Source organism: Brienomyrus brachyistius, chromosome 14 (assembly GCF_023856365.1).
Source record: "Brienomyrus brachyistius isolate T26 chromosome 14, BBRACH_0.4, whole genome shotgun sequence".
In the NCBI taxonomy this organism is placed as follows: Eukaryota; Metazoa; Chordata; class Actinopteri; order Osteoglossiformes; family Mormyridae; genus Brienomyrus; species Brienomyrus brachyistius.
Genome location: NC_064546.1, coordinates 13,810,567 through 13,838,271, shown reverse-complemented (window position 1 = coordinate 13,838,271; position 27,705 = coordinate 13,810,567). Strand labels below are relative to the sequence as shown.

General features: G+C 40.9%; 1 protein-coding gene across 5 annotated transcripts; it reads right to left on the bottom strand.

The window, feature by feature from the left end:
• Positions 1–26,749, bottom strand: paplna (papilin a, proteoglycan-like sulfated glycoprotein). 5 transcript variants are annotated; one of them, XM_048974416.1, is made up of 28 exons: positions 26,581–26,744; positions 24,513–24,582; positions 23,621–23,724; positions 18,832–18,892; positions 17,604–17,706; positions 16,533–16,663; positions 16,238–16,361; positions 15,556–15,636; positions 15,122–15,294; positions 14,446–14,569; positions 14,008–14,134; positions 13,267–13,332; positions 11,322–11,526; positions 10,468–10,644; positions 10,172–10,322; positions 9,784–9,867; positions 8,740–8,908; positions 7,942–8,026; positions 7,728–7,854; positions 5,907–6,285; positions 3,246–3,395; positions 2,865–2,992; positions 2,581–2,692; positions 2,316–2,462; positions 2,090–2,217; positions 1,871–1,979; positions 1,452–1,627; positions 1–1,269 (listed from the first exon to the last, which is right to left on the bottom strand). In XM_048974416.1, the coding sequence occupies exons 1-28, from the start codon at positions 26,685–26,687 to the stop codon at positions 1,124–1,126; spliced, it is 3,744 nt and encodes a 1,247-aa protein (XP_048830373.1). In that variant the 5' UTR covers positions 26,688–26,744; the 3' UTR covers positions 1–1,123. The 5 variants fall into 5 exon arrangements, 4 of the variants coding, with proteins under 4 accessions (XP_048830373.1, XP_048830374.1, XP_048830376.1 ...); XM_048974417.1 differs by having other exon boundaries at positions 2,581–2,689; XM_048974419.1 differs by lacking the exon at positions 26,581–26,744 and adding an exon at positions 26,177–26,518.
• Between the last annotated feature and the right edge of the window lie 956 nt (positions 26,750–27,705).

Genomic DNA, 27,705 nt, shown 5'->3' with positions numbered 1-27,705 from the left:
TATTTTAATGAAAATATTTATTCCATTTCACAAATTACATAAAAGACTGTTGACTTAAATGATCAAATGCATATCTGTCACGTAACCAGTCAAGCCAGTTTGATTACAACAAGCAGCTTGTGAAGAGTGTAGTTTTTTAAAACCAGCTCCATAACTAAGTGCATAATTAAGTTAAATAATAACTTTGCTTTGTAAAAATTCAGAATTATTAATTACAGAATTAACTTTTACAGGCGGTGTTTCTGAAACTGTGGTTCAGCAAAAGGCACTGGTGCACTATACACATTACAAATGAAAGAATCACATCAAGTACAGGACAGTAATCTCAGATTAAACTGGAATGATACCTAGAAGTTTGTCAGGACCGATTTGAAATCTCATATTAAAACATGCTCAGATCTGATTGGCTATTAGCAAATGTCTTTATTGGTGAACCATGCTCAGATCTGATTGGCTATTAGCAAATGTCTTTATTGGTGAACTGTGCTCAGATCTGATTGGCTATTAGCAAATGTCTTTGTTGCTGAACCAGAAAAACAAATAGTGTGCAAAGTTGACATATTAAGACCTTCATCTCAATTAATGGTTTGGAAAAACGGATGGATGAACTGGGGTAAAATCTGGATAATCAAAGAAAAGCAACCACTTGACAAAAACCTGTCGTTTGCATTTACAGATATACAGAATTTTTCAGAAAATCATGAAAAAGCATTAATATTGGGAACAGCTGAGACAGAAATTATAGGGCCAGGCAGGGACTAATCATTATTATTCTGATGGGAAAACAGAAAGAATTCATATGACAAAAATTACATAACAGTAGAAATATCCAAAAATATTTTACACTCACTGAACAGGAATATCTACTATTATAATATTTATTAGCATAAATATATGAGTATTACACAGTATGTATACACAGAGTATTACACAGTATGGTTAATTAATCCATCTCAGTGTTATTTCCAATTTAAACATGATATTTATGATTTGCTTTTTAAATAACCCTGTAAGCAAGTGAACCAGATGTGCTGTTCCTACCTTTGGCCCTTATGCTCGAGTCCCAAAGCTATGGCTTCTGTTCACCTTTGCTACACACAGGCTGCCAGCTCAACTCTCTGCCCTATGCATGCCGAGCACAGCTAGCACAACAGAAACTGGAGTAATACTGATTCGAACACAGACGGGCGTACACAATCAGGTCGCAATTTGCTAACTCCGGCTGGTCCGTGCAATCCAGAGAGATACCTTCTCCTGCTGCAGCCAATCCTACAGAATGAGCATAAGAAAGCAATGAGTGGCAATAGCACATAAAACGTACAGATAGCTACTCCTCTACTGTAAGACCTGCAAAAATGGAGCAGATTGATGGAGAAAAGGAACGAAAAAAGAATGGGTAATACGATAAGCATGTGGAGCGTGTGGATGTTAGAAAGTGGTACTGTTCCTACCTGACTGTAGATCCTTGGTAACCCGCACCTCGGCCGTGGCGCTGACTGAATAGGTGCCAGTGTAGGCGTTGCAGGTATACGACCCTTCATCCAGTGGCTGGACATTGTTCAGAATCAGACTCCCATCTAAGGACACTTGGATACGACGGCCATCCGGTTGTACTAGAACACCATTTCTGCAGGGGGTGTAACGCATTAAAATACTGAGCGACGCTATAAATTAGTGCCGTCCAGTCAGAAATAGCTAGCAAAAATAAATTCTTGACATCAAACTTGATAAGATATCAAATAGATATGAAAAACACTGTAATGCTTAAAAAAATAGCATAACTGGTATGTAACAAATTCTCTACTGCCTTGATTCTGAACACCAAGACATTCTTTTATGCACTCTTTGGCTGCAATGAAATATCCCTAACCTTGACCATCCAATGCTGACGTTGTCCCCAGAGACAACACAAGGCAGCTGTGCTGTGCTACCCCTGGAGACTTGGATGTTATTGGGCGCCGTCGTGATCCTCAAGTCCCCTGAGATGCACACATGGATGGGCACGAGAGCCGAACACATTTATAGGATCATGTGAAATTCCGAATATAAACGTCTTTAAAAAATAAACGATAACTGTGGAACTGCATACTCAACACTTTCAGTTGTAACTGTCGCTCATCTCTATGGTTGTGGTTGGAAACGGTGCAGGTATAGATGCCAGAATCATCAGCGGTCAGCTGGCTAATTGTCAAGGATCCATCAGGTTGCTGAATGTGTCTACGGCACATCAAAGGATCCAGTTTAACATTAACGATAGTGTTCTCTGCATTATACATCAGACTATTACATAAGAACATAATGTCAGAGTCAGTTACCTAAACGAGTTGAGGGCTTGTCCATCTCTGCTCCAAGAAATGGAGACAGAGCGCATGGAGGCTGCGTGGGGGAGTCTACAGGGGAGCCTGGCTCTTTGGCCCACCCGACCCTCCACTAATGAGGGGTCTGATTGATCAATACTAAACCTGTGATTATAGGAACAAAACATTAAGGGGATGAATATGCGGGTATGTGTGTAATTGTGAGAATCAGAATCTTTACTGCCCCACGACCAAGAATGGTGGAAAACATTTATTTCTGTACCTGTGGGAGCTCTGCTTGGGTGTTTGAATGATGGATGGTTGAATGACCACTGACCCTTGACTCTCCACACCATCTTTGTAACTATTGCTCTGCATATTCGGCGACGATTCTTCTGTCACAGAGAGTGTTTGGATGATTTACATATTTTTCAAGACCAGTGGCTATGAGCAAAATAAATTCAAGGTTTTAGAGAACTTCCTCTGGGAATAAAGATCCTATGAAAGGGACGAATCCGAAAGGGGGGGAAACAAAAGTGATAAAAAAAACACAAGCAATAAACTAACCTGACACAGAAAGGTAAATGTAGCGGTGGTCTCTTTCTCGCCCCCTTGTGGCGACACAAAGCACCCATCCTGAATCCTGCAGGGTCAGGGGTCCCACCAATAGAGAACCATTCGGTTGCTGTTGATACCTGTGAATACAGACAGAAGGTCACAAAATCTAACATTCACAGGCAGGAATATTCAATATCACAGTCTAGAATTGGGAAACAGCCACCATATACGACTGTTTAAACTGAACTTAAGGACAGAAGGCTGCTGGTTTATTCTTAGATTCATTGGCAATGAACTTAACCTAAACAGTTTCAGCAAGGGTTTCCAGTTTGGAAAGAAATTAAACAATAACAATAATGATGATGATGATGAACAATGTCATCTGCTTACCTGAAGTGTGAGATGGCATTTCCATCCTTTCTCCACTCTACAACAACGGTGGAAGAAGGCGGAGGTGAGACCTGGCAGGGCAGTATCACAGTCTGTCCCACACGCCCCTCTATCGAGGAGGGGTCTGACTTATCAATGCTCACACCGAGGCTGCTTAGAAAAAATGGGGGGGGGCGCACAAAATTGAAGGAGGAACAGCAGGAAAGGTACAGGAAGAGGCAGAGGAAGAAGTGAAAGATGAAGAGACACACTAAAGCAGAGTTTCCCAACCCAGACCCTCAGGGACCCCCAGTCAGTCCACGTTTTTGCTCCCTCCCAGCTCCCAGTGCACCTGTACCAGCTACCCGGTGTTCTTGACTGTTTGCTTTAGGTGTGCTGAGAGCTGGGAGGGAGCAAAAATGTGGACTGTCTGGGGGGTCCCTGAGGGTCTGGTTGAGAAATAACTTCATGTCAACAGTAAGCTAATAAAACCTAATAAAATTTCAAAGATACTTAAAAAAGACACTAATTCCAGATGAAACATAAGAAAGCTATTATGTTCATGTATTATGTTATAGAGTGACTTTACCTTTATTATGTATTCTGTTATAAAGAGATATTATTGACTATCCGTTCTGTATCCACATCGCGGACAATAAAAGGTGTGACGGTTCTGCGATGCCTAACCTAGTTTATAGGGAGCCTTAGTCCTTTTTCAAGAGGTTAGGGGTTCGCCAGTTAGCTAGACAGTAATTAATATAGGAACACACAATGATTAAGATTAATGATTAAGGCAGGGGAATTAGGAGTGAAACTCAGGATTTGGCCACCTGAAGATATTAAGGTGGACAACAAAGATTATTTGAACAGGGGCAATTACAGGAAGCCTAGAGAGAAAATGGATATATAACAGACAAGGCAGTAAATGAGAAGAGGCGATGAATAAAATGGAAAGGCAAAGGAGTTGCTGCTCACTCAGATACCTCTATGCTCTGTTGAACCGTGCGTCTCAGGCTCACTAAAAGCCTGGCTTCATGTACCACCTAAAATGTGACCTTAGCATGTTCCCTACAGTGAATGGTGGTAATCCCTGGGCATATGCTGCTCCTCTACTCCTAGGGCTGTGAACCATAGCTAATACCCCAAGACAATACTACAGTATTAGTAATTATACTGTGTGATATAAAAAAAATAACACCTGGGGCCTGGATCTCTTGAGCAGCCAGGATAACTTGTCGGATTTAAGGTTCCCTCAGTTTAAACACGCATCGTCTTCATTCACGTACATTTATCCCAGGCTACCTTAAATCCAACAAGTTATCCAGTTAAGCAAGAAATCCGGCTTCCCTGGTTTATATCCCATACGGAGATGTTGTGTTGCTGTCAATCCCATGCAAATCACTGTGAAAAATACAGACACAACATAGCTGGGAGGACAGGCTGCGCTGTCATTCAAAATTTAATTAAGCGTATAACAAAAATTCTGTATTACTATATACTATTAATAATGCCTTATAAGAGCAACCATGGTCAGCAAAAAAATCTGTACAAATCTTCTTGTCCAAACAGGATATAGGCAACATTAATATCATATTGAGTCTTTGAGGAGTAATGTTGCTGCAAACATAAACTAATAATATTTTTAATACCTTCTTTTAAAAACTAAAGCAATGCCTTTTAGTGGCATCAGAGTGGACAGTTTGGTTAATTTTAATTAAATATATAAAAAACGCTAAAGCTGGGATTTATTGCAAGTATTAATTTTTGTTGACGAATTAGAGACAATATTACAACATACAAACACAAGCAAGATAGTGACCATGATATGCTCTGAACAAACAATGATTTGATATATCCTTAAAACAAGGGTTAACTCTGGGAGAAACATTTATTTGGTTTTCTACTAAGCATCTATACCCTGGCAACACAAAACAAATGGTTCAATGAGCCCTATGCATGCACAGAGCCTGATTATCAAACAGAACAGATGAAGGAGAAGATTATGTTAATGTTTGGATGAAAGCAATGAATCAAGGAAGCTTCAAATCAAGAAATTAACATACGCAAACATTGCCGTATGAAGCAACCATACATTTTAAGGAGATAAAATATTCATATAGCTGCATGAATGGTGGATTTTTAAGTTCTCTTTTGCAGAGATGGCTACTAATGTTGGTCTTAGTTTTGGATGTATGGTTCTTCTACGACAGAGAACACTGACAGTGATGCACAGGCAGACAATTCGTAATCCATTCAATTTAATGACATCAGCAATGACAGGAAACACAGCGTTCATGAATCGACAGCCACTACAAGACACTTGCAGCTCTACAAGCAGATGACTGAGTGAAGAACAAAAAAAAAAATTAAAAAATTCCAAAGTACAGAGTTCTCCGCCTGGGCCTTTTCTTCTAGGACTTCTTTAGTCGGGGTCTTTCCACATGTGAGTGAATGCATGTATGGTGTAAATGTTGTGTCTTGTGTGTGTTTGTTTTTAGGGACAGGTGTGTGTATGTCTGGTCTGAGAACCTACCTTGCTCTCAGATCATACAGACATTAATGGCAGGTTCTTTTTGAGACAACAGGACAGCACAGCTCCATCCCAGGAATGGTGAGATAGAACAGTTGGGCGAAGAGCTTGGGGCTTTGGCCAAGGATAAGGAGAGGTCCACATGGTCTTACCTCGCCGTGGGATAGGTGTGCTGGACCTTGCTGGGGACAGGGAGGTGGGCATGATGGTGAACCTGTGTAGCGGCACTGGCTTCCTGTCTGCTACCTGAAGCCGAGCCTCGACTGACGGTGAATAGCCGCCTCATGTCCCGTACGTGGCTGGGCGTGGAATCCCTCCTTCCTGACACCTGGACAAGGCGTGGCTCGCCTTGGCCCTGAATGTGGCATTCCCTTTCGCACTCCTCCTTCGTCGAAAAGTTGTTCCCGTTGCCGTGGCAGCTGCCATACCAGAAGTGGAGACAGGTACTGGTGTGTAGGTCATAGTAATACCGGGCTGTCCAGTCGCTGCATGGGCCTTGGGTGTAGGGCAGGGAGCAGGGAGGCCTTTGAGCTGCATAACAAATGCCACCAATGACTCATAAACACACCTCAGACATTCTCAACAGTAAACCCATACTTCACTTTTTCATAAATAAGGAGATTTTCTGATAAAAAATGAAATCCATTCACAATCAAATTATCGTCTCACTTTCCATACAGCTTGCATTATCTATACTAAACTTGAAAGATGAAATTTTGCTTTAAAAATATAAATATACGATAAACCTAAACAATTAAACTGTAATATTCCTCTAAATACTTCACATACACTATTACTAAACCATTCTTACCTTACTACAGCGCTTACCACTAAGGTACTGTAGCACGTAAAAACACATACCAATGCAAAAATGAGAAATTAAAAGGTTAATGATTATATCCTTTAGACTTCATTGTATCACATTCAAGCATTGCTATTTCATGTGCCAAACTAATAACTGGCAATGTAACGTCACTAAACTACAATATCCAACTGAATTAACATGACATTGTCTTGTTTAAATGTCAGATTAGTTAGTGATGGGAATATGAGGTAAGTGTAATTTAGTTTTGATTAGAATTGAAGTAAACCTTAACAGCTTTAATATACATTAATAATGTACATTATATGATAATAATAAACATTATAATCATATAATTGTATAATGTTTGTTTGTAAAAGTATGCTAGGATGTTAAGGTATACTTGCATGTTGCTTATGAATGTTCTATGAATGCATAATGAAGGTGCAATGAATGTTCTATGAATGCATTATAAAGACATTATGAGGGTGCAGGTAATACAAAGCCTTACCATATGTTTCTCAGATTCAGATTTAGACTTAGATTGCTTTATGTATCCCCAAGGGGCATGGGTGTAAATTACAGGGGGATGGGGGGGTTGTACCCCCCCCCCCCCATAAGTTCAAGTTCAAGTTCAAGACTTGATTAATCAAAACCAGCTAATACAACCTCCCAATAATCATGTTTCCCCCTAAATGGTTGGAGACCTCAACCCCCCCCCCCACACACACACACACCCCACCCAACAATGTTCAAACCAAAGTTACGTCCTTGCCAAGGGGACATTTTTGTGGTGCAGTAGTCAAATGACATGAACACACAGACATGAGGTAGGATTAGACAAATACCACATACAAAACCCCAAATAAATTACAATCATATATATGTACAAATAAGCTAAATGTACAAATATGCTAAAGTTAGTGTGCCGTCATCGATGGTTATTGCCATGGTCAGGAATGACCTTCTGTTACGATCTATATATATTATTAGTATTATATACTGCTATTTGTTTACTCCTGTTTTCCAGTTCTCCAAGGATTACTCAAAAGGCTGTTTACTATTTAATTACGAAGTTGCCTAAGAAAAAAAAAACCTTTTAGCATATTGATGTCGTTATATGTTGGGCGAACAGCATTAAAGTGTGCATTTCTTGGTTTCCATTACTCACCATCGAAAGGTGAGCTGTGGCAGCCGTCTCCATTGGGGCCGCTGGCTAAGGTCACCCGGTCATAACAGCACCCGAAGGTGGCAGATCGGCACTGCTCACTGAGCTCTCCCGGGGCAGGGGGGTTACCCTGGTGTTGGGGAGGAGGGCAGAGGGGGTAAGCATCTGTCTGGCTACACACTGAGGGGGTAATGCAATGGCACAGGGCAGCCCTCACCAAAGAGCGGCTCACGCTGAACTCCATGCATCCTTCTCTGTTGGGACCCTGTGCTGCAGAAACGTCATCCTCACAGCAGCCATACCTGGCAGAATCAGAAATAAAGGAAGCTATACAGCTAGACACTGTATATAAACAGCCTGTTTGCACTGCCTCTTGCAGGTTCATTGACTTCTCTGTTTCAACAGAATGAATGTTCAGGCATTAATGAGCTTAACCTAACTCAAAAAATTTGAAAACCTGGTATGTGACAAAAAGTTTCTCAGTAGAGTTAAATGTTACAGTACGTGTTTATGAACCTCTGACTTCTACAACACTTTTTGGTGATGGTCTACAACAGGGTTCCCCATTTCTGGTTCTGGAGGGCCAGAATGGATACCAGTTTGCAGATTTCCCTGCTGAAACACACCTACTGAACCTGGTGACTGGCTGATTAAGATATCAGCAGGGAAATCTACAAAACTGTGTTGGATTCTGGCCTTCCTAGACCGGAATTGGGGAACCCTGTAACAACGCATTATGTAATAATGCTGCGTTATTCTCAACAGAATGTAACAAATTGAATGGTGATAATGATAGTAATAATAATGCTGCAATATAAAATTATAATGTAGTCTATAAATTTGTAACATTTTGTCATAATATGGTGTTATTACAACGATGTCTTGTTACATGATGTGGAACAATGCATTATGTAATAATATCTCATTATGTGACGAAAATTTATTACATCTTGTAACAAACCTTTGTATCACATATTGCATTATAACAAATCCTGGTCTACAAAGATGAGGTTACCTGCTTTGTCTGCAGTCCTGCTGTGGGCAGCCTTCGCCATTGTACCCTCTGGCGTGGGTATAGCCATCGGGACAGCAGCCGTAATATGACTGAGAGCAGTGCGAGCCCCCACTCAGGGGGTCAGACACCGTGTTTGTGTGTGATGTGTCTCTGTGCTCCTGCCTATGGACTGAGAGTAGCATGGGACTAAGTGTAAAGAAATAACTGACAAAATAGATTTCAGCACTGACTATCACAGACGACACACAGAAAGGGATCAGATAAGTCGGAAATGCATATATTGTTGTTAAACTCACAGCAACACTGTCTCAAAGCTCACCTCAAAGACACGACTCACTGCCTCAAAGCTCACCTCAAAGACACGACTCACTGCCTCAAAGCTCACCTCAAAGACACGACTCACTGCCTCAAAGCTCACCTCAAAGACACGACTCACTGCCTCAAAGCTCACCTCAAAGACACGACTCACTGCCTCAAAGCTCACCTCAAAGACACGACTCACTGTCTCAAAGCTCACCTCAAAGACACGACTCACTGCCTCAAAGACAAGACTCACTGCCTCAAAGACAAGACTCACTGCTTCAAAACTCACCTCAAAGACACGACTCACTGCCTCAAAACTCACCTCAAAGACATGACTCACTGCCTCAAAACTCACCTCAAAGACACTACCACAAAGACACAGTATGTGTTAATATTGTGCTTTACACAGAGAGTACATACCGATACAGAAAAGAATCTCACATTCTCGAGGGAAAATTCTATTCATAGCTTCATTAACATATAGTTAAATACAGGAGAGTTTGTTGCTGAAAAGACACAATGAGAGCACTAACCCTTTCAAATTTAGGAAACAATGTCAAACAAACCTGCGGGCCTGCATTATTGCTGCCGGTTGGTGGGGGGATGAGGGGGTGGGGGGGATTGGTGATTATATAAGAGAGAAAGGAAGCCAGGCGAAAAAGAATGGGGTTGGCAAGGAACACAAATGAATAATACATGGGACAGGAACTGGGGAAAGTGGTGAATTCATTCATGAAAAACCTGTTGTGGGGGTCTCAGGGATGAAGGGCAGAAACCCATGCAGGGTGTTGTCGTAGCCTCTGGGGTCCTGCATGCTGGGTACCACTGCAAGGCAGAGAAAACACAGGTGAAAATACATCATTCAATCAAACTAGACACGCTAGACACTAGACAAATGGGAGTAATCATATTTGCATTTCTGGCAAATGTTTCTATCCACACAAAGTGACACACGAGGGAGAAAACGGGGTCAGTCAGACCCCAGGGCGCTTGGGGGTTAAGGGTTTTGCTCAAGGACCCAACAGTGAAATCCCTCTGGATCACAGGCATACCATCGCATCCTGCGGAAGTGCACACCGGGGTCCGCCGTGTTCCTGTGGAAGTGAGCGCACAAAGGAACAGCACTCACACTGTGCACTGTAGCAAGGCTGGGTATTGCAGGGTTCCAGTGTGGGAGGTTTGGCGCGGGTGTCACACCGATCCGCCGTGTACAAGTTCCTCTCGGTGTCCGAACAGATCACCTGCCGCTCCCGTAACCCTGAGCCGCAGCTCTTTGAGCACTGAGGTAAACAAGGCGACAGCAGCGAGAGGAACAAGACTGCATGCTATGCGGTGCAACATTTTACATCCAATATGAATTCGCACATCAGTCTGCAGTTAATGGCCGCGTGTTTGCATGGCGTCACCCCCAGCAAGGACACTCACCAGACCCCAGTCTCCGATGTGCCAGGAGATGTGGTGGTAACAGGCAGGCATGTGGCAGGGCTGAACGTGGGGAGGGCGTGACAGACCTCTGCAGGCATAATCAGGGAGCTGCAGCCCACCTGCCCCCGCGCACGTCACTCTGCGGGTCTGCTCCCCTCTGCCGCAGGTGACTGAACACTGCCGACCAACAGCATGACACGAGACTGAGAAACACAGCATGGAAACAGATGCCTTCAGCTTCAGGTTTTTCACCGGTGGTAAGTAGGGTACTGTTTAATAACAGGATAATAACAGGATAACTAGGGCTGTATTTATCGGTACATGTATCTGTCGTGTAATGTTTGGCACATCATTTTTCATTCAGTACAGATGAAACAAATGAATACATATATTGTCAAGGACAGAAGCTAAATTCACTGGTTGATGTCCGACATGAAAAACATTATGCTAATCGTGGCTGTGAGTTTGTTACAGCTGATGCTGGTTACAGTCAGTCATAATAGGCAGTTAGGGAACATTTTGGTTTCCCAATAAATTATATAAACACTATATTGAGGGTAATTTATAAGACCACTAATGTCACTCATGGGAGTTTTACTTAAACAGAAATGTTCTGAGGGCAGAACAAAAAAATGACTGGTTTAGAGAGATAACCAATCAGATTGTAGAGGAGGTGGGACCAACTAATCAGATGTCTTGGTCCTGCTTCCTCTCATTGCTTGAACCCACCTCTACAATCTGATTGGTTATCTCTCTGAACCAATCATTTTTTTGTTCTGCCCTCAGAACAGTTTTGTGTAAGTGAAACTCCCACGGGAAATACTGTCTATCGGCTCAGTCTTTGCAGTGCCCACCTGGGTCCAGTGTGTGACACTGTATTCAGCACACTGCTGCAAGTTGCAGGACTGATGGCTGAGAGGCTCTGGCAGGTAAGCAGCGCAGTGAGAGTCCTCAACCACGCGGGAGCCCACTGCATCATGGGAAAGGCACTGGACGCTGCGAGTCTGGGTGCCTCCGCCGCACGAAGCGGAACAGGTGCTCCACTCACCCATCTTCCAGCTCAGGGTTGCCAAAGGTAGGGGAAGGGATAGGGCAGGAGGGAGAACAGACTTAGAGGGGAATTACTTCCACAGAGGGAATCTGAGCAGTCAATCTGGCACCCACACACGCCACACCTCCACGGCATCCCCTGCCACCTGCACCCACAGCTCCAAAGCTACCCCTTCCTCAACGACCAAGCAGCAGAACGACAATGGAACACACATCCATCAGTACTATAAATGTGCTGACTACACTGTCATTAGAACACATCAACACTCGACAGTGTTAAAAATCATCAAGATGTACTTCTCTGATGATTTTACTGTTTAACATGAATCTTTCATTTAACATGAATCTATTTAACATGAATCTATTTTTATTCATCTTTAAGTGTGAAAGTGTGAGGCAACACTGCTACTCCATAAAATATCAATAGGTATTATTATTATTATTATTATTATTATTATTATTATTATATGGATTAGAGGTGTTGCCTTCCTTGTGTATGTCTAGTTTTCCGTGTCATGTAACATATTACAAACATGCATAAATTCATCTATTATTCCCAAATCAGTGGGAAAAGTCCACACGTGAGCAGGGAGACGAAGGACAGCTCAACATAGACACCAGAGTTACTCTACTATTGCACTACTTTAACGTTTCACTTAATAAGAACATGATGGAAAACAGATTTTTTTGCAAGAATAGCCCCAAAAAACTAAATGTCCATCTGTTTTTCACTTCTAAAGTGTAACTGACATAGCAATTCCATTCAAAACCTGACTAAATTAGTACTGATTTTCTAAAACATACTACACAATAAATTAATACTAATTCCACTCCATGAATGTCTTTTAATTCATTCATAAAAAAGTACCACTCAGGTGAGTTCAGTGACAGTGAAACTGAAGGTGTTAATTGGAAGATAATCAAATTTTACTATAAGATACCCACACAACATAGATGGCAATTACTCTTATATTTTTGACTGTGTGTTTTACAAGTTTTGTAAATAATATACAGTGGAAAGATTCAGAGAATATTTATTCAGTACTATTAAGTTTTTCAATGTCACTGGATTGCTTTGGATAGATTTGAATTTCAGTCAGAAACCTCATAAAGCAGTTCGACATTTCAGCCACTAGGGGACACCAGTGGCACACAGTCCTTCAATTGGTGAACAAATGGTGAATATGTTGGCACATATAATCAGACAATGAAATATGTCAATGCAGATATTTATGAACCAGACATAAATCTTATGAACCAGACATATACTAATTACCAAGACAAAATAATTCTACCAGAACAACCATACAGCCACCCAGCTCAAAGATCAAAAGACACTAAACAAAATCAAGAAAGATCATAGGTTGATAGGTAGACGATGAAAACTCCCATGTTAAATACATATAAAATAATTTGCAGGTTTACAATCCCAGCTGTATTATCTGATTCAAGCTGCTTAAAATTATGGTGAAGGGAGTGGGAAACAGATCTCTGAGCTGGACAGTTGACCACCATTTTCCAAATACGACACCACAAAGGACCTCCCAAAAAGACCGCCCAAAAGAAGACCACAGTACAGACTGAACTCAAACACAAAAGGCATTCGCAGCGTAAACATTTATAAGCAAAATCAAGCAGTGGTTGTAGCAAAAACAAGCTTCATTTAAAAAGTTGTGACTTTTAGTCTGTGTTTGAGGTCAAACTCCTGAAATACTGCCTGTTTCTGCGGTGGGGTGACCCTCATGTTACCTGTAGACCAATGTTCTGGGCCTTTCCAAGGGCCTCCACATTTGCGGCCGGTACACGTATGCCATCCTTTTAAATGAAAACACACCAAGAGCTGTGAGACCTGACCAAAGCCGATTATTCCTTACCTATATTAAATTCCCCTCTACAGCCTGCATTCATTCTCACTTATGCTCTCCCTGCTAATTAACTTGCTTTTTTAACTTATGTGAAAGCTCTACCCAGGCATTTATTTCCTCCTGAGAAGTTCCTGTCAGACTGAATCATGAACAGCTTATGTCAATAAGCTCATTTCAATCAAAATTTAAAATGATTTTTTTTTCAGATAAACAAAAGCTTGAAAACAATGGCAAATTAAAATACTAACACAAATATTGACATATTGTTTTAGTTTGAGAAAAGCTGCATTTTTCAGATGTGATATTTAAGAAACAATCTGCCATTTAGTAAATGTTTAATACATATATTTCTGCATTTAAAGAATGTTCAAATTGATGGGGAGATGTATAAAACTATAGCTTGAATATTAATGAAAAATTAAATAATGTATAAAGTTTCCGAAAACGTCACAACCACAACATACACTGAACTAACACACTGAGTCTTCAACATAGCAGGCTACCTTATATTAAAATCTGACAGCAAGACCTCAATTTTTTACTCAAAACATTCAAAAAAAAAAAAAAAATCAATTGAGTACCTACTTTCCTCATTTCTTAATATGCCTGGAATATTCCAGCTCACCTGCGTCTCTGTGGACATGGCTGCAGGTTGCAGGTGCGATTGCTAGCCGGCGGCGGACGGGCGGCGCACAGATAGTCTGGGTACGCCTCGTCATCGAATGCACAGAACACCAGGCGCGACTGGTACCCTGAGAAGCACAAACATCACACTTTCTTCACGGCAACATTCATTTTCTAAAGTACATTTGTAAGCTTTGAAGATCCCTTGGGACTGTAGAACCTTTATCCAATTCAATTGCAAGCTAAAGATTCGACCTTAAACCCTTAAATTAACTCACTTAACTGTATTTTCACAAAAACACTAATTGAAGTTAATTATGTGCCGTGTTAACTGTAGTCTGGCTGAACCTTCTGCGTTTCACAAAACGAGCTAAACAAAAATGAATAAGTAAAGAAATGAAATGAATAAAACAGAAAACGGAGATGCTGAAAGGCGTACCTGATCCACAGTCCTTACTACACTGAGACCATGAACCGTAACTCCAGAAATAACCTTCCCTGGAATGGTTCTGGGACAGGTAGTACTCATACTCCACACCGCGGTTTTCACCCTGGCTGATCAGCTACGTAGAAGGAGTGATATAAGTATTTTTGTATGCCACTGATGAGACGGTTAACAGCGACAGCCATGTTAGAGTGAGGCCGTTTCAGCAATACACCTGCCAGTATGACAAAATACTGTACGAAAGTACTTATACTCAACACATGTAAGATGGGACAAAGCAGACAAGGTATACAATTTGGTGTCTTAAGCACATCTGTAACCATAACCATTTATAGATACTATCCAACCACATTTATGGAATCATAAAAATTCATTAAAGGATGGTTTCTATATGACATATTTAGATTTTGATGAAATATCAAAACATTGCTAACTCAATGTCAGCTGATTAGGGCAGCAAAATCACAGCATGGAAACTTTAAATAAATACTACGAATTGGACATATTTACAATAATTACACATTACTAGTAAGTCTGAGTAATAACGTAATTGACCGGTTTCCACATTACTTTGAAGCCCTGTAAAAACAGAGCACCGCACCGCTAACTTCTGTTCAAAATCACACATTCCCTCTAAAAATAAAACGCAAAGTCTGGTTGCCTGACTGACCTCAATAACCAGGGGTTCAGTAGTTGGGCCCCGAGCCGTAATAGTTTCTGGTGCCATCTCCCCTTCCGTGCCTCTCTGGTAATAGAAAGTGGTCCCAGCAATGGGTAACGCACCAGAGTAATCGATGACCCAGTCCCCATTCAGATAGTACTCGTTCCGCAGATTCTTGATAGCTGAGAACGTGAAAAGTGAAACCACAAGCAGTCAAAGAAGGCAGTTCCTGCCCACCTGCTCCATCACTTCACTGCCTGAGTACAAAATGCAGTCATATATTTAAGTGCAAACCCTTCATCGTACTCAATGGATAGTCAAGAAGGGAACGCTCAAAATATAACATGCAAAATATAACTATACACCTAGGGTTTTTAATGCACAGTAATTTGGTGATTCTTGTTGTTACCAAGTCTCATGTAAAATCTCCCAAGGCTGCTCACCCAAGTAGTTGCGAGTAGCTACTATCTCTCGGACACGAATGGTGGTGGATCCCACAGGAATGATGACCATCTGATTGTAACCTTGTGAGGAAACAAACGAAAGCGCTGTAGATTATCGCCACGTGAAGCGCAGCAGCAACTAGTATAGAAATTTCAATATGTTTGTCGCATTTATTCTTTACGTTGAATAGAAAATACAAAACCGAATATGGGCAGTAGTCTTCCCTCCTCTAAAATTACTGATAATTGTACAGGAATTACAGAACTGTATACATTTTTCCATAAGTCTGTCTTTAACATTGCAATGTCTGCCCTGTCATGAATGTAGCACCTTTGGTCCAGGAAGAATAACATTTCATGGCTAATATGACAATGAAACTTTATCTGACTTTATTTCACTTAAATGAAAAAAACAATCATCTGATACCGGCATACATATACCTGCAAATAATAATTACGCTTATGAACAAGCTTTATACAGTCAGCACCTAATACATTACACAGTTATATTTGTTTATTTATTTTTCTTATCCAGCTGCCTTCTGTTTCATAAAAATGATCTCAATGGTGAAACAGACCAAGGCAGAAAGTCTGAGAAGGCCCTTCTAGGGGATTAGATGGGATGTACCATTGTTTTTTTACCTGTAGGGAGGTTAGATGGGGTGTACCAATGATGTTTTACCTGTAGGGAGGTTATGCATAGAAAATGTGCCCTTAACCAGCTGACAGGACTGTCCGTTCCCCCCACACTGGAGACAAGGATCCTCCTCAAGGGGTGATTCTAGCATGTTGTCACAGCCTAGCCGCTACAGACGCAGAAAGTTAAAGGGTCAAAGATATGAAAACATACATCAGTCAAAGTGAAACGCTCCTCTCATTTACCCGACAATACCAAATAGCTCACATTGTAATGCACTTAAGCAGACTTCCTTCTACTTCCTTAAACCCAGTGCATGTGAGTATTACAGCCTACTCACCTTGCAGACCCCATCCACGCAGATGTCCCTGCGTCCAGGGTAACAGGACGTTCCATCCACCACTGCCATGCGATGACGATAATAGAAGTTCTCCCCTCTGGGAATGCAGTTAAGTTCACATGGATTCTCCCCTTAAGGGAAAGCACAGCGAGTCTCACTATTGAACAAACATTTATCCTGCTTTTGCGGGATACTTTTGCACTACATGAGGCTAAAAGATTCCAGTGAGGATGGATTAAATCCCATAAGCCCGCTGGTGTAGTGGCAAGAAATTAACACTTAAGCAGTAATGCCATCATTAAAATTGATATGCTGCATTTGGGGACGCGCTAGGAGCTCGCACGTCAAAACACGCTTTAATGCTCGACAAGCCGCAGCTGTCGCTGGTGGGAAGGGGAAGGCGAATTAGCTCATAGTCAAATGCAGCAAGGTCTCTCACCCATTCCACACCCTGACGCTAAGCCCAGCAGCCAGGGGCGTCACTGCAGATCATAACAGAACATACCTGAGAGACCACATATCAAAGCAGGGGAAAGCCTCCATGGAATGGATTAACTTAAATTCTGAATTGGAACAATAGGGAAGGCAAAAAACGTAAACTGTATATAGACATTATTTTGCGACATGTTGATACTTTTGCTTGCCAGTTGGGCAAGGCAAGTTTGTTAAGTCATTCGGGGTGTTTTATACAGAATAAGATCAAATGAAAGCGATCATTAAATGAAAATCAAAAACAGTACGGCTACAGGAACACATAAATTCATCGTTTTTCACATATTCCTAATTATTCTCCATGAGATAAAAATAAGCGTGAAGCCTGGGGTCAGAGCGCAGGATCAGTTCCTCGGGTTATGGGCCTTTGTCAGGAACCCAATAGTAACATGATGTATCCTAATCCAGCCCACAGACAGTCCACATTTGTGCTCCCTAGGGAGCAAGGAGGGAGCAAAAATGTGGATCATGTGTGGATCCCCAAGGACCGGGTTAGGAAACGCTGATGTATATCGTAGCTCAGTGACTCAGGAAGGTGTTCTGCAGTAAAAAGCTTCTTATAGACATAGTCGTCATTACCTCCATAGTATGGCAGCCATTTATAGTGCTTTCCCTGGAAATCCATTCCGTCGAAATGCGCACACTGTTCCTCTCGGAAGTCCCTGGATCCTTCAGGACAGTCCTATGCAAGACCCAGCTGAGAATGAGTATGTGTGAATCGGAAGGACCGCGATGCTTAAAGTTTTAAATCTGTCTCATGGACACATAATTAAGGGAAAGGGGATGTAAAAAATGACAAAGGTGTGTTTGCCTCCCTTTGGGGCAGCCAGCTGAAAACAGATTAGGAAAGTGAGTTGAGAATATCAAGTCTTATCTATCATCAGTGGTGGTTGTAGACCATCTGAACTGGCGGGCCAGTCTGGAGCCAGGTGTTCTGATAGGGGGCGAGACGCATTTGACCTCCAAGTTATTTTCTACACTGGACTGCCAGCATTAAGAAGCAAAAGACAATTTTGAAAACCATTATTTATGCAGTGCTTTGCAGTTAGATTTAATGGATTTTACAAATATGTGACTCATTCTTGATTTCCTGTTTGAACTGTCTTGCTTTCACAAGCTTGATTATTTTTTTGCGTCACTAACTTCGCTTTTCACCACCTGAAGCGACTCGACCCCCCTGGCTCACGCACGTTAGGAGGCCATCAAGAAAATGTGCTTATGTTTGTGTTTCGCCTGTTTCCAGCGCACAAAGTTTTAGGCCACGGGGGGGGGGGACATACTATGTTGTCAGAGGAACACTGGCCCCCCTGCTCCCATCCAGAACCGCCCCTGTTAACTACATAGATTTAACCACTGACAAACCTTATATGTTAAATCGGTTCTTCAAGAAGCATAAAGCTGCATAAAACTGAATAACTCCCCACAAAGCTGATGGTATGGTATGGTATGGTATGGTATGGTATGGTATGGTATGGTATGGTATGGTATGGTATGGTATGGTATGGTATGGAATGGTATGGTACGGTACGGTACGGTGTGGTGTGGTGTGGTGTGATATGGTGTGGTGTGGTGTGATATGGTGTGGTGTGGTATGGTATGGTATGGTGTGGTATGGTATGGTATGGTATGGTATGGTATGGTATGGTATGGTATGGAATGGTATGGTACAGTACGGTGTGGTGTGATATGGTGTGGTGTGGTGTGATATGGTGTGGTGTGGTATGGTATGGTATGGTGTGGTGTGGTATGGTATGGTATGGTGTGGTATGCTATGCTATGCTATGGGAAAAGTAGATTTGTGCAATACCTGGATGTTGCAAGAACGATAGGATGTGGAAGGTCCAACACAACTGAATCCCCCGTCTGACCTGTAAGACAAGGTGACTTATTTAAAAACAGAAACATTAGGATTATCTTTCTTTACTATGAGACAATGACGTCATATTCAGAAGCACTTCAGGCTGGAACAGAAACAGCTAAATTGGAAAAGCAACGGCAATATACACGACCTGGCCAATAAGAAGTGATCATTTGAATTTTTCAGTGGACGGCCTTTAGCTTTGATTATGGCGCACATTTGTCATGGCATTCACCTTATGCAACATCTCACCCTTTATTTTCATACACATTTGCATTAATTTCTCACCGAGATCCTGAATTGACGAGTGAGTTGAACCTCCATAAAGCCTCCTTCAGCACATCCCAAAGACCTTCAGTGAGGTTAAGGTCACAACTCAGTGGTGACCAAATCATGCATGAAAATGATTCCTCCTGCTCCCTGAACCACTCTCTGACAATTCAAACCCAATGAATCCTGGCATTCTTATCCTGGAATATGCCCATGCCAACAGGGAAGAGAAACATCCATTGATGGTGGATGTAAGCTGGCCAGTAGATTCAGATACTCAGCTGACTCACTTTATTGCTGCATAACCTTACTGGGCCGTAATAATGATCTAGCCATTGGCTCTTAAGTATTTGCTGATATAAATTCAAATGACGACTTTTTTTGCCAGGCGATGTACATGAACATGAATAACAGACCAGGAATGCATTCACTCTTCGGAGCTACAGACATGCATTTTTTGTGGCCCAGGGGGACAACTTCTGCCATAAAATGGGTTAGGTTCACTGAGAGTGACAAAAGGAATCGGTGATTTAAATCATTCCAGTCTGGGATGATCATTTTCTTATTTGATATTACATCTCCTGCATTACATTGTCCTTGTTTCCCATTTTGCCAACCATGTGAATGTCCATCACCCAAAGTGACAGAGCAGCGTCTAACTCACCTAACTTAAAGAAATATGGACCACAGGGAGATGGAATGGGCTGGTCTACCTTTATTCTCCTTATATGGCAATTGTCTCTTGGAAAAGGGGGGGGCATAAATACTGCCAACATAAATAGGCCACAGGCACAGGTTCCATTACAGATGGGGTGGGGTAGCAAGGAGCCATTCCAAGCCTTTTCATTTAGCAGAAAACCTGATCCAATAGTACCTCTTAAAGGAAACTGCTAATTCACTAACTCAATGAGAGAATAAAAACTAAATGTATGGTGTTGACAAATCTTTGTACTTTGTAAGATTATCCCCGTATTTTTAAACAATTCCAGGTCCACAAGAACCATAAAAATCAACCTGAAAAAAGATCAACAAAAAGCGAACTTTCCACTTTCTTCCCAGATCTTGATTATACGGCAAAAATCATAATCACGATTATTGTGGGAAACTGATACCACGATTATTTAACACGATTACTCACTGACTGCGGAAATATGCATTTACTGAACTTTCTTAAAAACACTTGTCTTTTTAACAGTGGATTTCCTTGAACTTTAAATATAATGCAACTAAGGGCTGAAAAGCGATGCACTGGATTCATAACACAAGACGAATCAGGAGCGTGAAATGTGGCACAATAATCGTTTCATCTCAATTGTTTTGATTTGATAATCGTTGGGAGCCAAAATTAAAATCCAATTGACTACCCAGCCCAACTGGAAATGCAGCAATTGAAGAGAGGATGTGCAAAGTACATTCCAAAGAATTGTTTGATTCTGAGGCTGCCTTGCCTGGGTAGTATAAAACGGTCAGCAAAGAAAATCACAACCAGTTTTTTTTAAAAGAAAAATAAAAAATATGCTGTATATCACAGAAAAGGTGATTCAGCTATACTGCATGATTATAGTATGCAACAAGAGGTACCATTTTGCTGTTACTCAAACAAGTTACTTCAACAAATGCCCAGCGATACAAATATGCAAAGACTAACGAGACTAACTAATGAGAATTTGACACCCTCCGCAACGTATGAACTTTAGCTAATGCATGTTATGTATAGTGTGAATTGAATCATCATCTTAAATACAATCAGTATTTCAATTGGAAATGAACGATCTTGTCCCTCCCTATTCCACACTATTTGAGGTTACACACTATTTAAGGTTAAAATTATACACTGAGGTGCCCTGACATGAAACTGACAATTTATCCATTTTATGCTATTTTATTGCCAGCAAAGATTTTTATTTTATCTCCAGTGAAGGTAACCAATATAAAAAGTGTTGGCATCCATAAAAATGACACAATATTATGTACATCATTTTAAAATCAGTTGTGTTTCAAAAACTGAAAGTAAATCAGAAGAAGATTATATATTGAGGGGCGGCATGGTGGTGCAGTGGTTAGCACTGTCGCCTCACACCTCTGGGACCCGGGTTCGAGTCTCCGCCTGGGTCACATGTGTGCGGAGTTTGCATGTTCTCCCCGTGTCGTCGTGGGGTTTCCTCCGGGTACTCCGGTTTCCCCCCACAGTCCAAAAACATGCTGAGGCTAATTGGAGTTGCTGAATTGCCCGTAGGTGTGCATGTGTGAGTGAATGGTGTGTGAGTGTGCCCTGCGATGGGCTGGCCCCCCATCCTGGGTTGTTCCCTGCCTCGTGCCCATTGCTTCCGGGATAGGCTCCGGACCCCCCGCGACCCAATAGGATAAGCGGTTTGGAAAATGGATGGATGGATGGATTATATATTGATCTTTAGAATCTTGTTTTTTTTCTCTGAATTTAGTCAGCAAAAACCTAATTATGGGGGAATTACGTTTCTGAAACTACCAACAGCATTACAACATCACAACATCTCATGCTGTTCTTTTCTGTTTTTCATTTAGATTCAAGCAAATTATGTAGGTTGACAGCATTTTCTCCAAATCAAGAGAAATATATAGTTCTGATTTGTACATAATATCCCACCTAAACATACTTCCACTAAAAATACGGCTAAGAAGTTCATTAAAAAAAAAAGCACGTAATTTCGGCTGATTCCCGGGCCGCAAGGGGCCCAAGGCAAGCTATCATACAGACGCTAAATCCTTTGGCAGGTAGCTTACTGAATGGAGGAGAGCAACCGTCTGCTACAGAACGCTAAGAAACAAATCACACAGACACCGTCGACACACTAATACGTCTATATAGAAAAAGTCTTTAGACAAAAACCCCAACAATCACCCCCATGTTGATGGTGGACATCAGGGGACAGTGATCTTTGCGAAGTCCAGATAGATGATACGTCTCCGCTCTGGAGGTATGAAGTATACATTAGTGCAAGAGAGAACATGCAGACTGGATTCCAGCTCGCTGATTTACGGCCATGAAGCCATATGAGTTAAGAATCACAGCCTGTCAGGCTAAACATTACGAACTGTTATTAATACCCACACTGACATCAACTCAAACACTCACTTATGCACAAATTAATACTTTCGTGCGATGGTTTTCCTGCCTCCGCCATAAAAAAAAGCATTCATGGCAAATGAGAACTTCGAGTTATTTTGTATTCTTTGATCATTCTGTTCGCGGCACAGTATCCAGATTACACAACATTTGCTGTGTCTATCTGGTGTCTCTAAGAAGATCTTTCTAATCCAGCTTTATTAAATTTGCAATTTGTTATTTTAATCTGCTGCTTTGAAAATACTGCATATATTTCTGTACCTTAGCGTTACATTTTGAATCGGATAACAGAAAAAGACTGTAGTACTAGATACAAAGGACACCGTAAGGACGATGTTGGAATGGCCAAGCCTAAAGTTCTCCATTTGTACTGCATCGATTTTTCTTGTTCTGACAGCACAGTCACACATTCTGATAGGAGCCCCACCTTCTGGCTCCACCTGGAAGGGCAACACCCATCTGCGAGTGGAAAAGCCTGCGGAGACGTTTAACGAGGCCACTCCTAGCAACAGCTTGCTGCACGTTTTGTTTCAGCAGGATTTTGGCAACATACGGGTGAAAAGCAATCGGCATTTAAACCTGAAAGTGAAATGTTTGGTAAGAAAAACTAGCATCTGGGCAGTTTACACTTCATTAACCAATATATGAACCAACAGCACATTCAAAGACTGATATACACCATAAAGAAAGCAGGTCAAACCACTACTACTGCACTACTGCTGCCACTGTTACATCCACTATTACTACTATCTAATTACTTAATAGTAATTTTTCATTTTATAGACTTATCTAGTTAGTGCTGAAAAAGAATCAAATAAAAAAATGCTATTATAAATGTACAAAGTAATAAAAAATGATGATCCTTGAATCATGGATATAAATTATGGGGGGGGGGGGTTGTAATCAAAACCAGCCAATACAACCCGATGGACCCCCTTAAATGGGAGGAGACCTCAACCCCCCCCCCCCCCCCCCCCATCCGCTGCTCAAAACAAAAAGTCAAGTCCATGCGTGGATGCCTTGAATGCATATTAACTCAGAGGCAAAAATAAGCACCAATTTACTACACTACCCACTTAGTATGCGACTAAATAACACATGCCTTTATATAGATGCACTATAAATAATACCAGTAGTTCCAGGTGAAGGCGAATTTTTGTCAGGGCAAATATTATTAGAATCCTAAATTTTCCTGTTACTTTTGCGCCACACCGAGCAGAGAATTTTAAGACACATTCAGAAGCAGCCAACGATAAAGGATTCACTTCTATGTAGCTGCACATATGATGTTTTTTTTGGGAACGAGCGATTAAAGAACCCACAATTACGCGTGGAGGAGAGCAGCGCGTACGCGCATGCGCGTACCTGAGGGTGACGCATCGCCGTGTCTTCATGGCGACTCCGCCGCCGCAGCTGCGGCTGCACTCTCCCCACTGCCCCCAGTCCTCCCAGTGATCAGCACCGGGTGCCTGTTAAATAGCCATATCAGCCAACTCTGCATATGCACCACTAAGTACTAAATAATCATAATACCTTCCTACGTTTTACATACTTTACATTTTACATATTTCATTATTCCTAAAGGCCTTTTCGCTGGAATATAAGACAGGGTTATGTGTATTTTCATGGCTAATTTCTTATTACTTCCCGTTTACTGTGCCAGCAATATCAGCAACATCAACATAAAATTCTAATTTTCTCTCTTTATACTGTTGAGTACAGGCAGTCCCTAGGTTACGAACGAGATCCTTTCCTTAAGTCCAATTTGTAAGTAAGTAGGAAAAATAATAATACATTACCTAATAATGATAATAATTATGCAATAATGATGAGGGTAACTACATATGGTACAGTACTTTACTGTACTGTACTGTACCTTGAGCGCTCAAGCTGCGGAAGCTGGGCAGTGTGTTCACAATCGTCAGGAAATACTGCACGCTTTCATTTTTACGAACCATTAAATTTAACCAGACTTTTTTATATAACAGGCAGTCCGTTGGTAAGCACGAGTTCTAATTTGTAACCCGGTGACTGCCTGTGTAATGCAACAAACATTTTTGAAAGACAATGTAGTTCTTATAGTACCCAGTGCACATATATATCAAATAAAGCTGGAACAACATCAAACATCAATCACCAGCTTTTACTAGCCTTAGACACATCACCAAATGTTTATTATTCTACAGCACCAGACAAAAAAAAAACACACACACAAGCACCTTATATTCTGCAGTACTGACAAATACATTCTACTCACTAGAAGTGATGGAAGAGGTAGCAGTTGAAGGACAGCCAGAGCCAGTAGAATCTTCATGTTTGCTAGGAGGCTGGAGTTAGACATGAAGGTGTGAATGTGTACATATGGCAGAAAAAATACGGCAGAAAACCTCGTTTCTCATATCTTACAGACAATTCTATTCTACCAGGCTCATTTGCATTCAGTGACATCATACCAGGACATAATGAGAGACAGGGGTCATGATCATAGCAGGACAGAAAATACCAGTCCCTACAAATATGTCTTTCCATGAGGTGTTATCTGGCAACAAAAATTCGCTATGGATAAATTTCACAGGCTTTATGTTAATCGATTTTTTAAATACATATTGATCCAACAGGAGGCCTGCAACAGGGACGAACATCTGGAAATGTTAATCCCTCAACCTGAGGTGTAAAAAATCCCCAAACTGCTAGCCCCCTCAAACAGAAATATGGGATGCTTATGAGTATGAAGGGAAAGTCAGCATGAGTCCTGACAGAACTGCTCGGCAAGCTTCCATAATGTAGAAGTCTAACTGTTCGGGCTTGTGCACCTCTTGAGCTCATTATTGGTCTGAGTCTTTCTGGGCAGGAGCTCAGCGAGTCCATTGTCTGGGCCCATTTACCAGGAATAAAATTAAATGGATCTCAGTGACATGCTTCAATGCACAGACACATACTAGAAGCTGAATGGGCTTGTTTACATATACTTTAGACCTTCCTCTCCACATCATACCTGAGTATATACTGTACTGAATATACTGAATCACTCTCTTTCTTTCCAAGGCCAGTCTGCACTTGCCGCATCATAATGCTGTATAAACCAGCAAACATATCTTTCTATTTGAAACACAGGAATACATCACTGAAACCCTTTATTATACCTTCAGTTAGATAATTATACCCACTAATTTGTTTATCATTTCCAGTTGTTTCTAAAGCTTATACAAAGAAATTGACTCATTTTATTATTATTATTATTAGTAGTAGTAGTAGTATTATTACGTTTCAACAAACCTTGGGATCTGCTTTGTCATAAAGTGTTGAAGAATTTAATAACAAGAACAGCAGCAACAACAACAATAACAACAACAATAATAATAATAATTAATAAATAATAATATCACCATCATCATCATTATCATTTAGAGAGCAAAATCAGTAGCTGTACAGGCACTTGCATTGTCAGCGTTATTTTGTACTTATTTGTATAACCTGTGTGTCTCACGTGTCCGTGTGTGAAAGCGGCTGATGATTTGACCTGTAAAGTAGTTTCCTGCCAAACGAACTCTTGTTTTTGTAATGTTGCCTCGCACTGTTAAATCTTTTATCCAAAGTTGAACCTGAAAAGTTGATATCTACCTGGAATCCGTTTAAATATCTCCTTGCCGTTACCTGCGTAATCTACCTGTAACAAATTCCTAAACATTTAATAAACTGGAATTTAAACCAATTGCATTTACCTTACAATGCAATATTAACACGTAAACATAATACAAATAACTATATATGATTTCGAGAGAAGTATCGAAAATAAAACGATATTGTGAAATATTTTGTTCGATGTACGATGACAGTATTGAAACTTGTTGCATCATGTTACAGTTTCTATAGTGATATTGCGCAGCTCCATTGCAGCCGAGTTATTAAAGGGGATCTTACCGGAACGCAGAGCGTTTTTCCCGCAGCCTAGTCGGAGCACCTGGCGTCGTCAGCGCCGCTGCTCAAACAACCCATGTATTAACTTTGGTAGTTCTCTGATATTTTGCAGACACTTGAGGTGTCAAGTTACTTTTAACTCCTTCTACTGGAAATATTCGCAATTTCTCGTAATGTGTCCAGGTTGGTTAATATCACGCGCTGGAAACTTTCCCCCTTATTTCCCCAGCAGGGAACCAGCTGAAAGAGACGCTTAAGTTGTTCTGCAAGTTAAAGGCTGCGTCACTCGGCTGAACCCTACAGCCCCAGGCAATTACGTATTCTATATTGTGCTGATGACAGAAAAGGACCGTATAGTGCGCCGTTATTCGACTTTGCATACTCTGAGTTAAAGTAATGACCCTTACCTGCTATAATAACTTAAAAGATATATCCAGTTTAAGTAGAAGCTTATGGTTTTTATACGGACCAGATTCACAAACAAAATCAAGAGACTCACATATAACATTAACATTTGAAAATTAAAGTTTACAATGACATAATGGAAACATAGCCTTGAAGCAATTTGCTAACAAAGATTTGTTAAAATAATGCAAGAAACGAGGTCAAACACAACAGGATGTAACTCAGGAAAAAGGAAAACAAATGGCAAAACAGTAGAAAGAAGATAAGCTGAAAGTCAAAAATCAATTACAGGCTTTTGACATGCAAGCACAGAGATTATAGGAACTAGTTCCACGTAAACAACGGACGACCAAGCAGCGTAAAACAGCCAATAGTTAAATAACGCTGCCTTTTAATTGTTTAATATTAAGTCATAAGTCTACCAGTTTTTGGTACTTATTATTTAAAAATTCATTCATTCATTTATTCATTCATCTTCACTGTTGGTATTTGGTAAGCAGGCAAGGAAAATAATTTCTGAATGAATCCATGTATTAAAAGAGCTTCTGATCCCAGTTAAGTCTGATAAAAAAAAACTTGTGGGAAAACGAATTATCTGAAAACCCAGGATCTGGATGAGAAGCAACGCTGATATGAACAGGAAAGCAGCTGCAACTCATTTCCTTCCAGTGCAGTGTGTTGTTAATAGTGCTACTTCTGAGTGCATGTTTATTAAAACATTCCTGTCTCATTTAAGGCTGACTGCAGCTGCAACGATTCCTGAGTCCCCTGTGAGTTCCAACATCCAGCATGATATGACTAAAGATCTATTAGACTATTCCAGTCAGCCCAGCAAGTCATTATACTTCTCAGTAGGCGATCTGTGTATATATTTATTTAAAATTATGCTGTTAAGAAAAGATTAGTGGAATTACTAAGCCTTTCCAATAATTCTACTGGCCCTGCAAGAGATCATATGGGTGGCTAATCAACAGTATATCCATATAGATATATGATTCTAGATTCAGCTGATCCTTATTTTCTTTATTTTCTTATCATTTTCAAACTTTTTCTGGCAAATGCTCAACAGGTTAGACGCCATTCTCCATGGACAGAGATCCTAGCTTGTTCTGGAGGATTCCTAGATT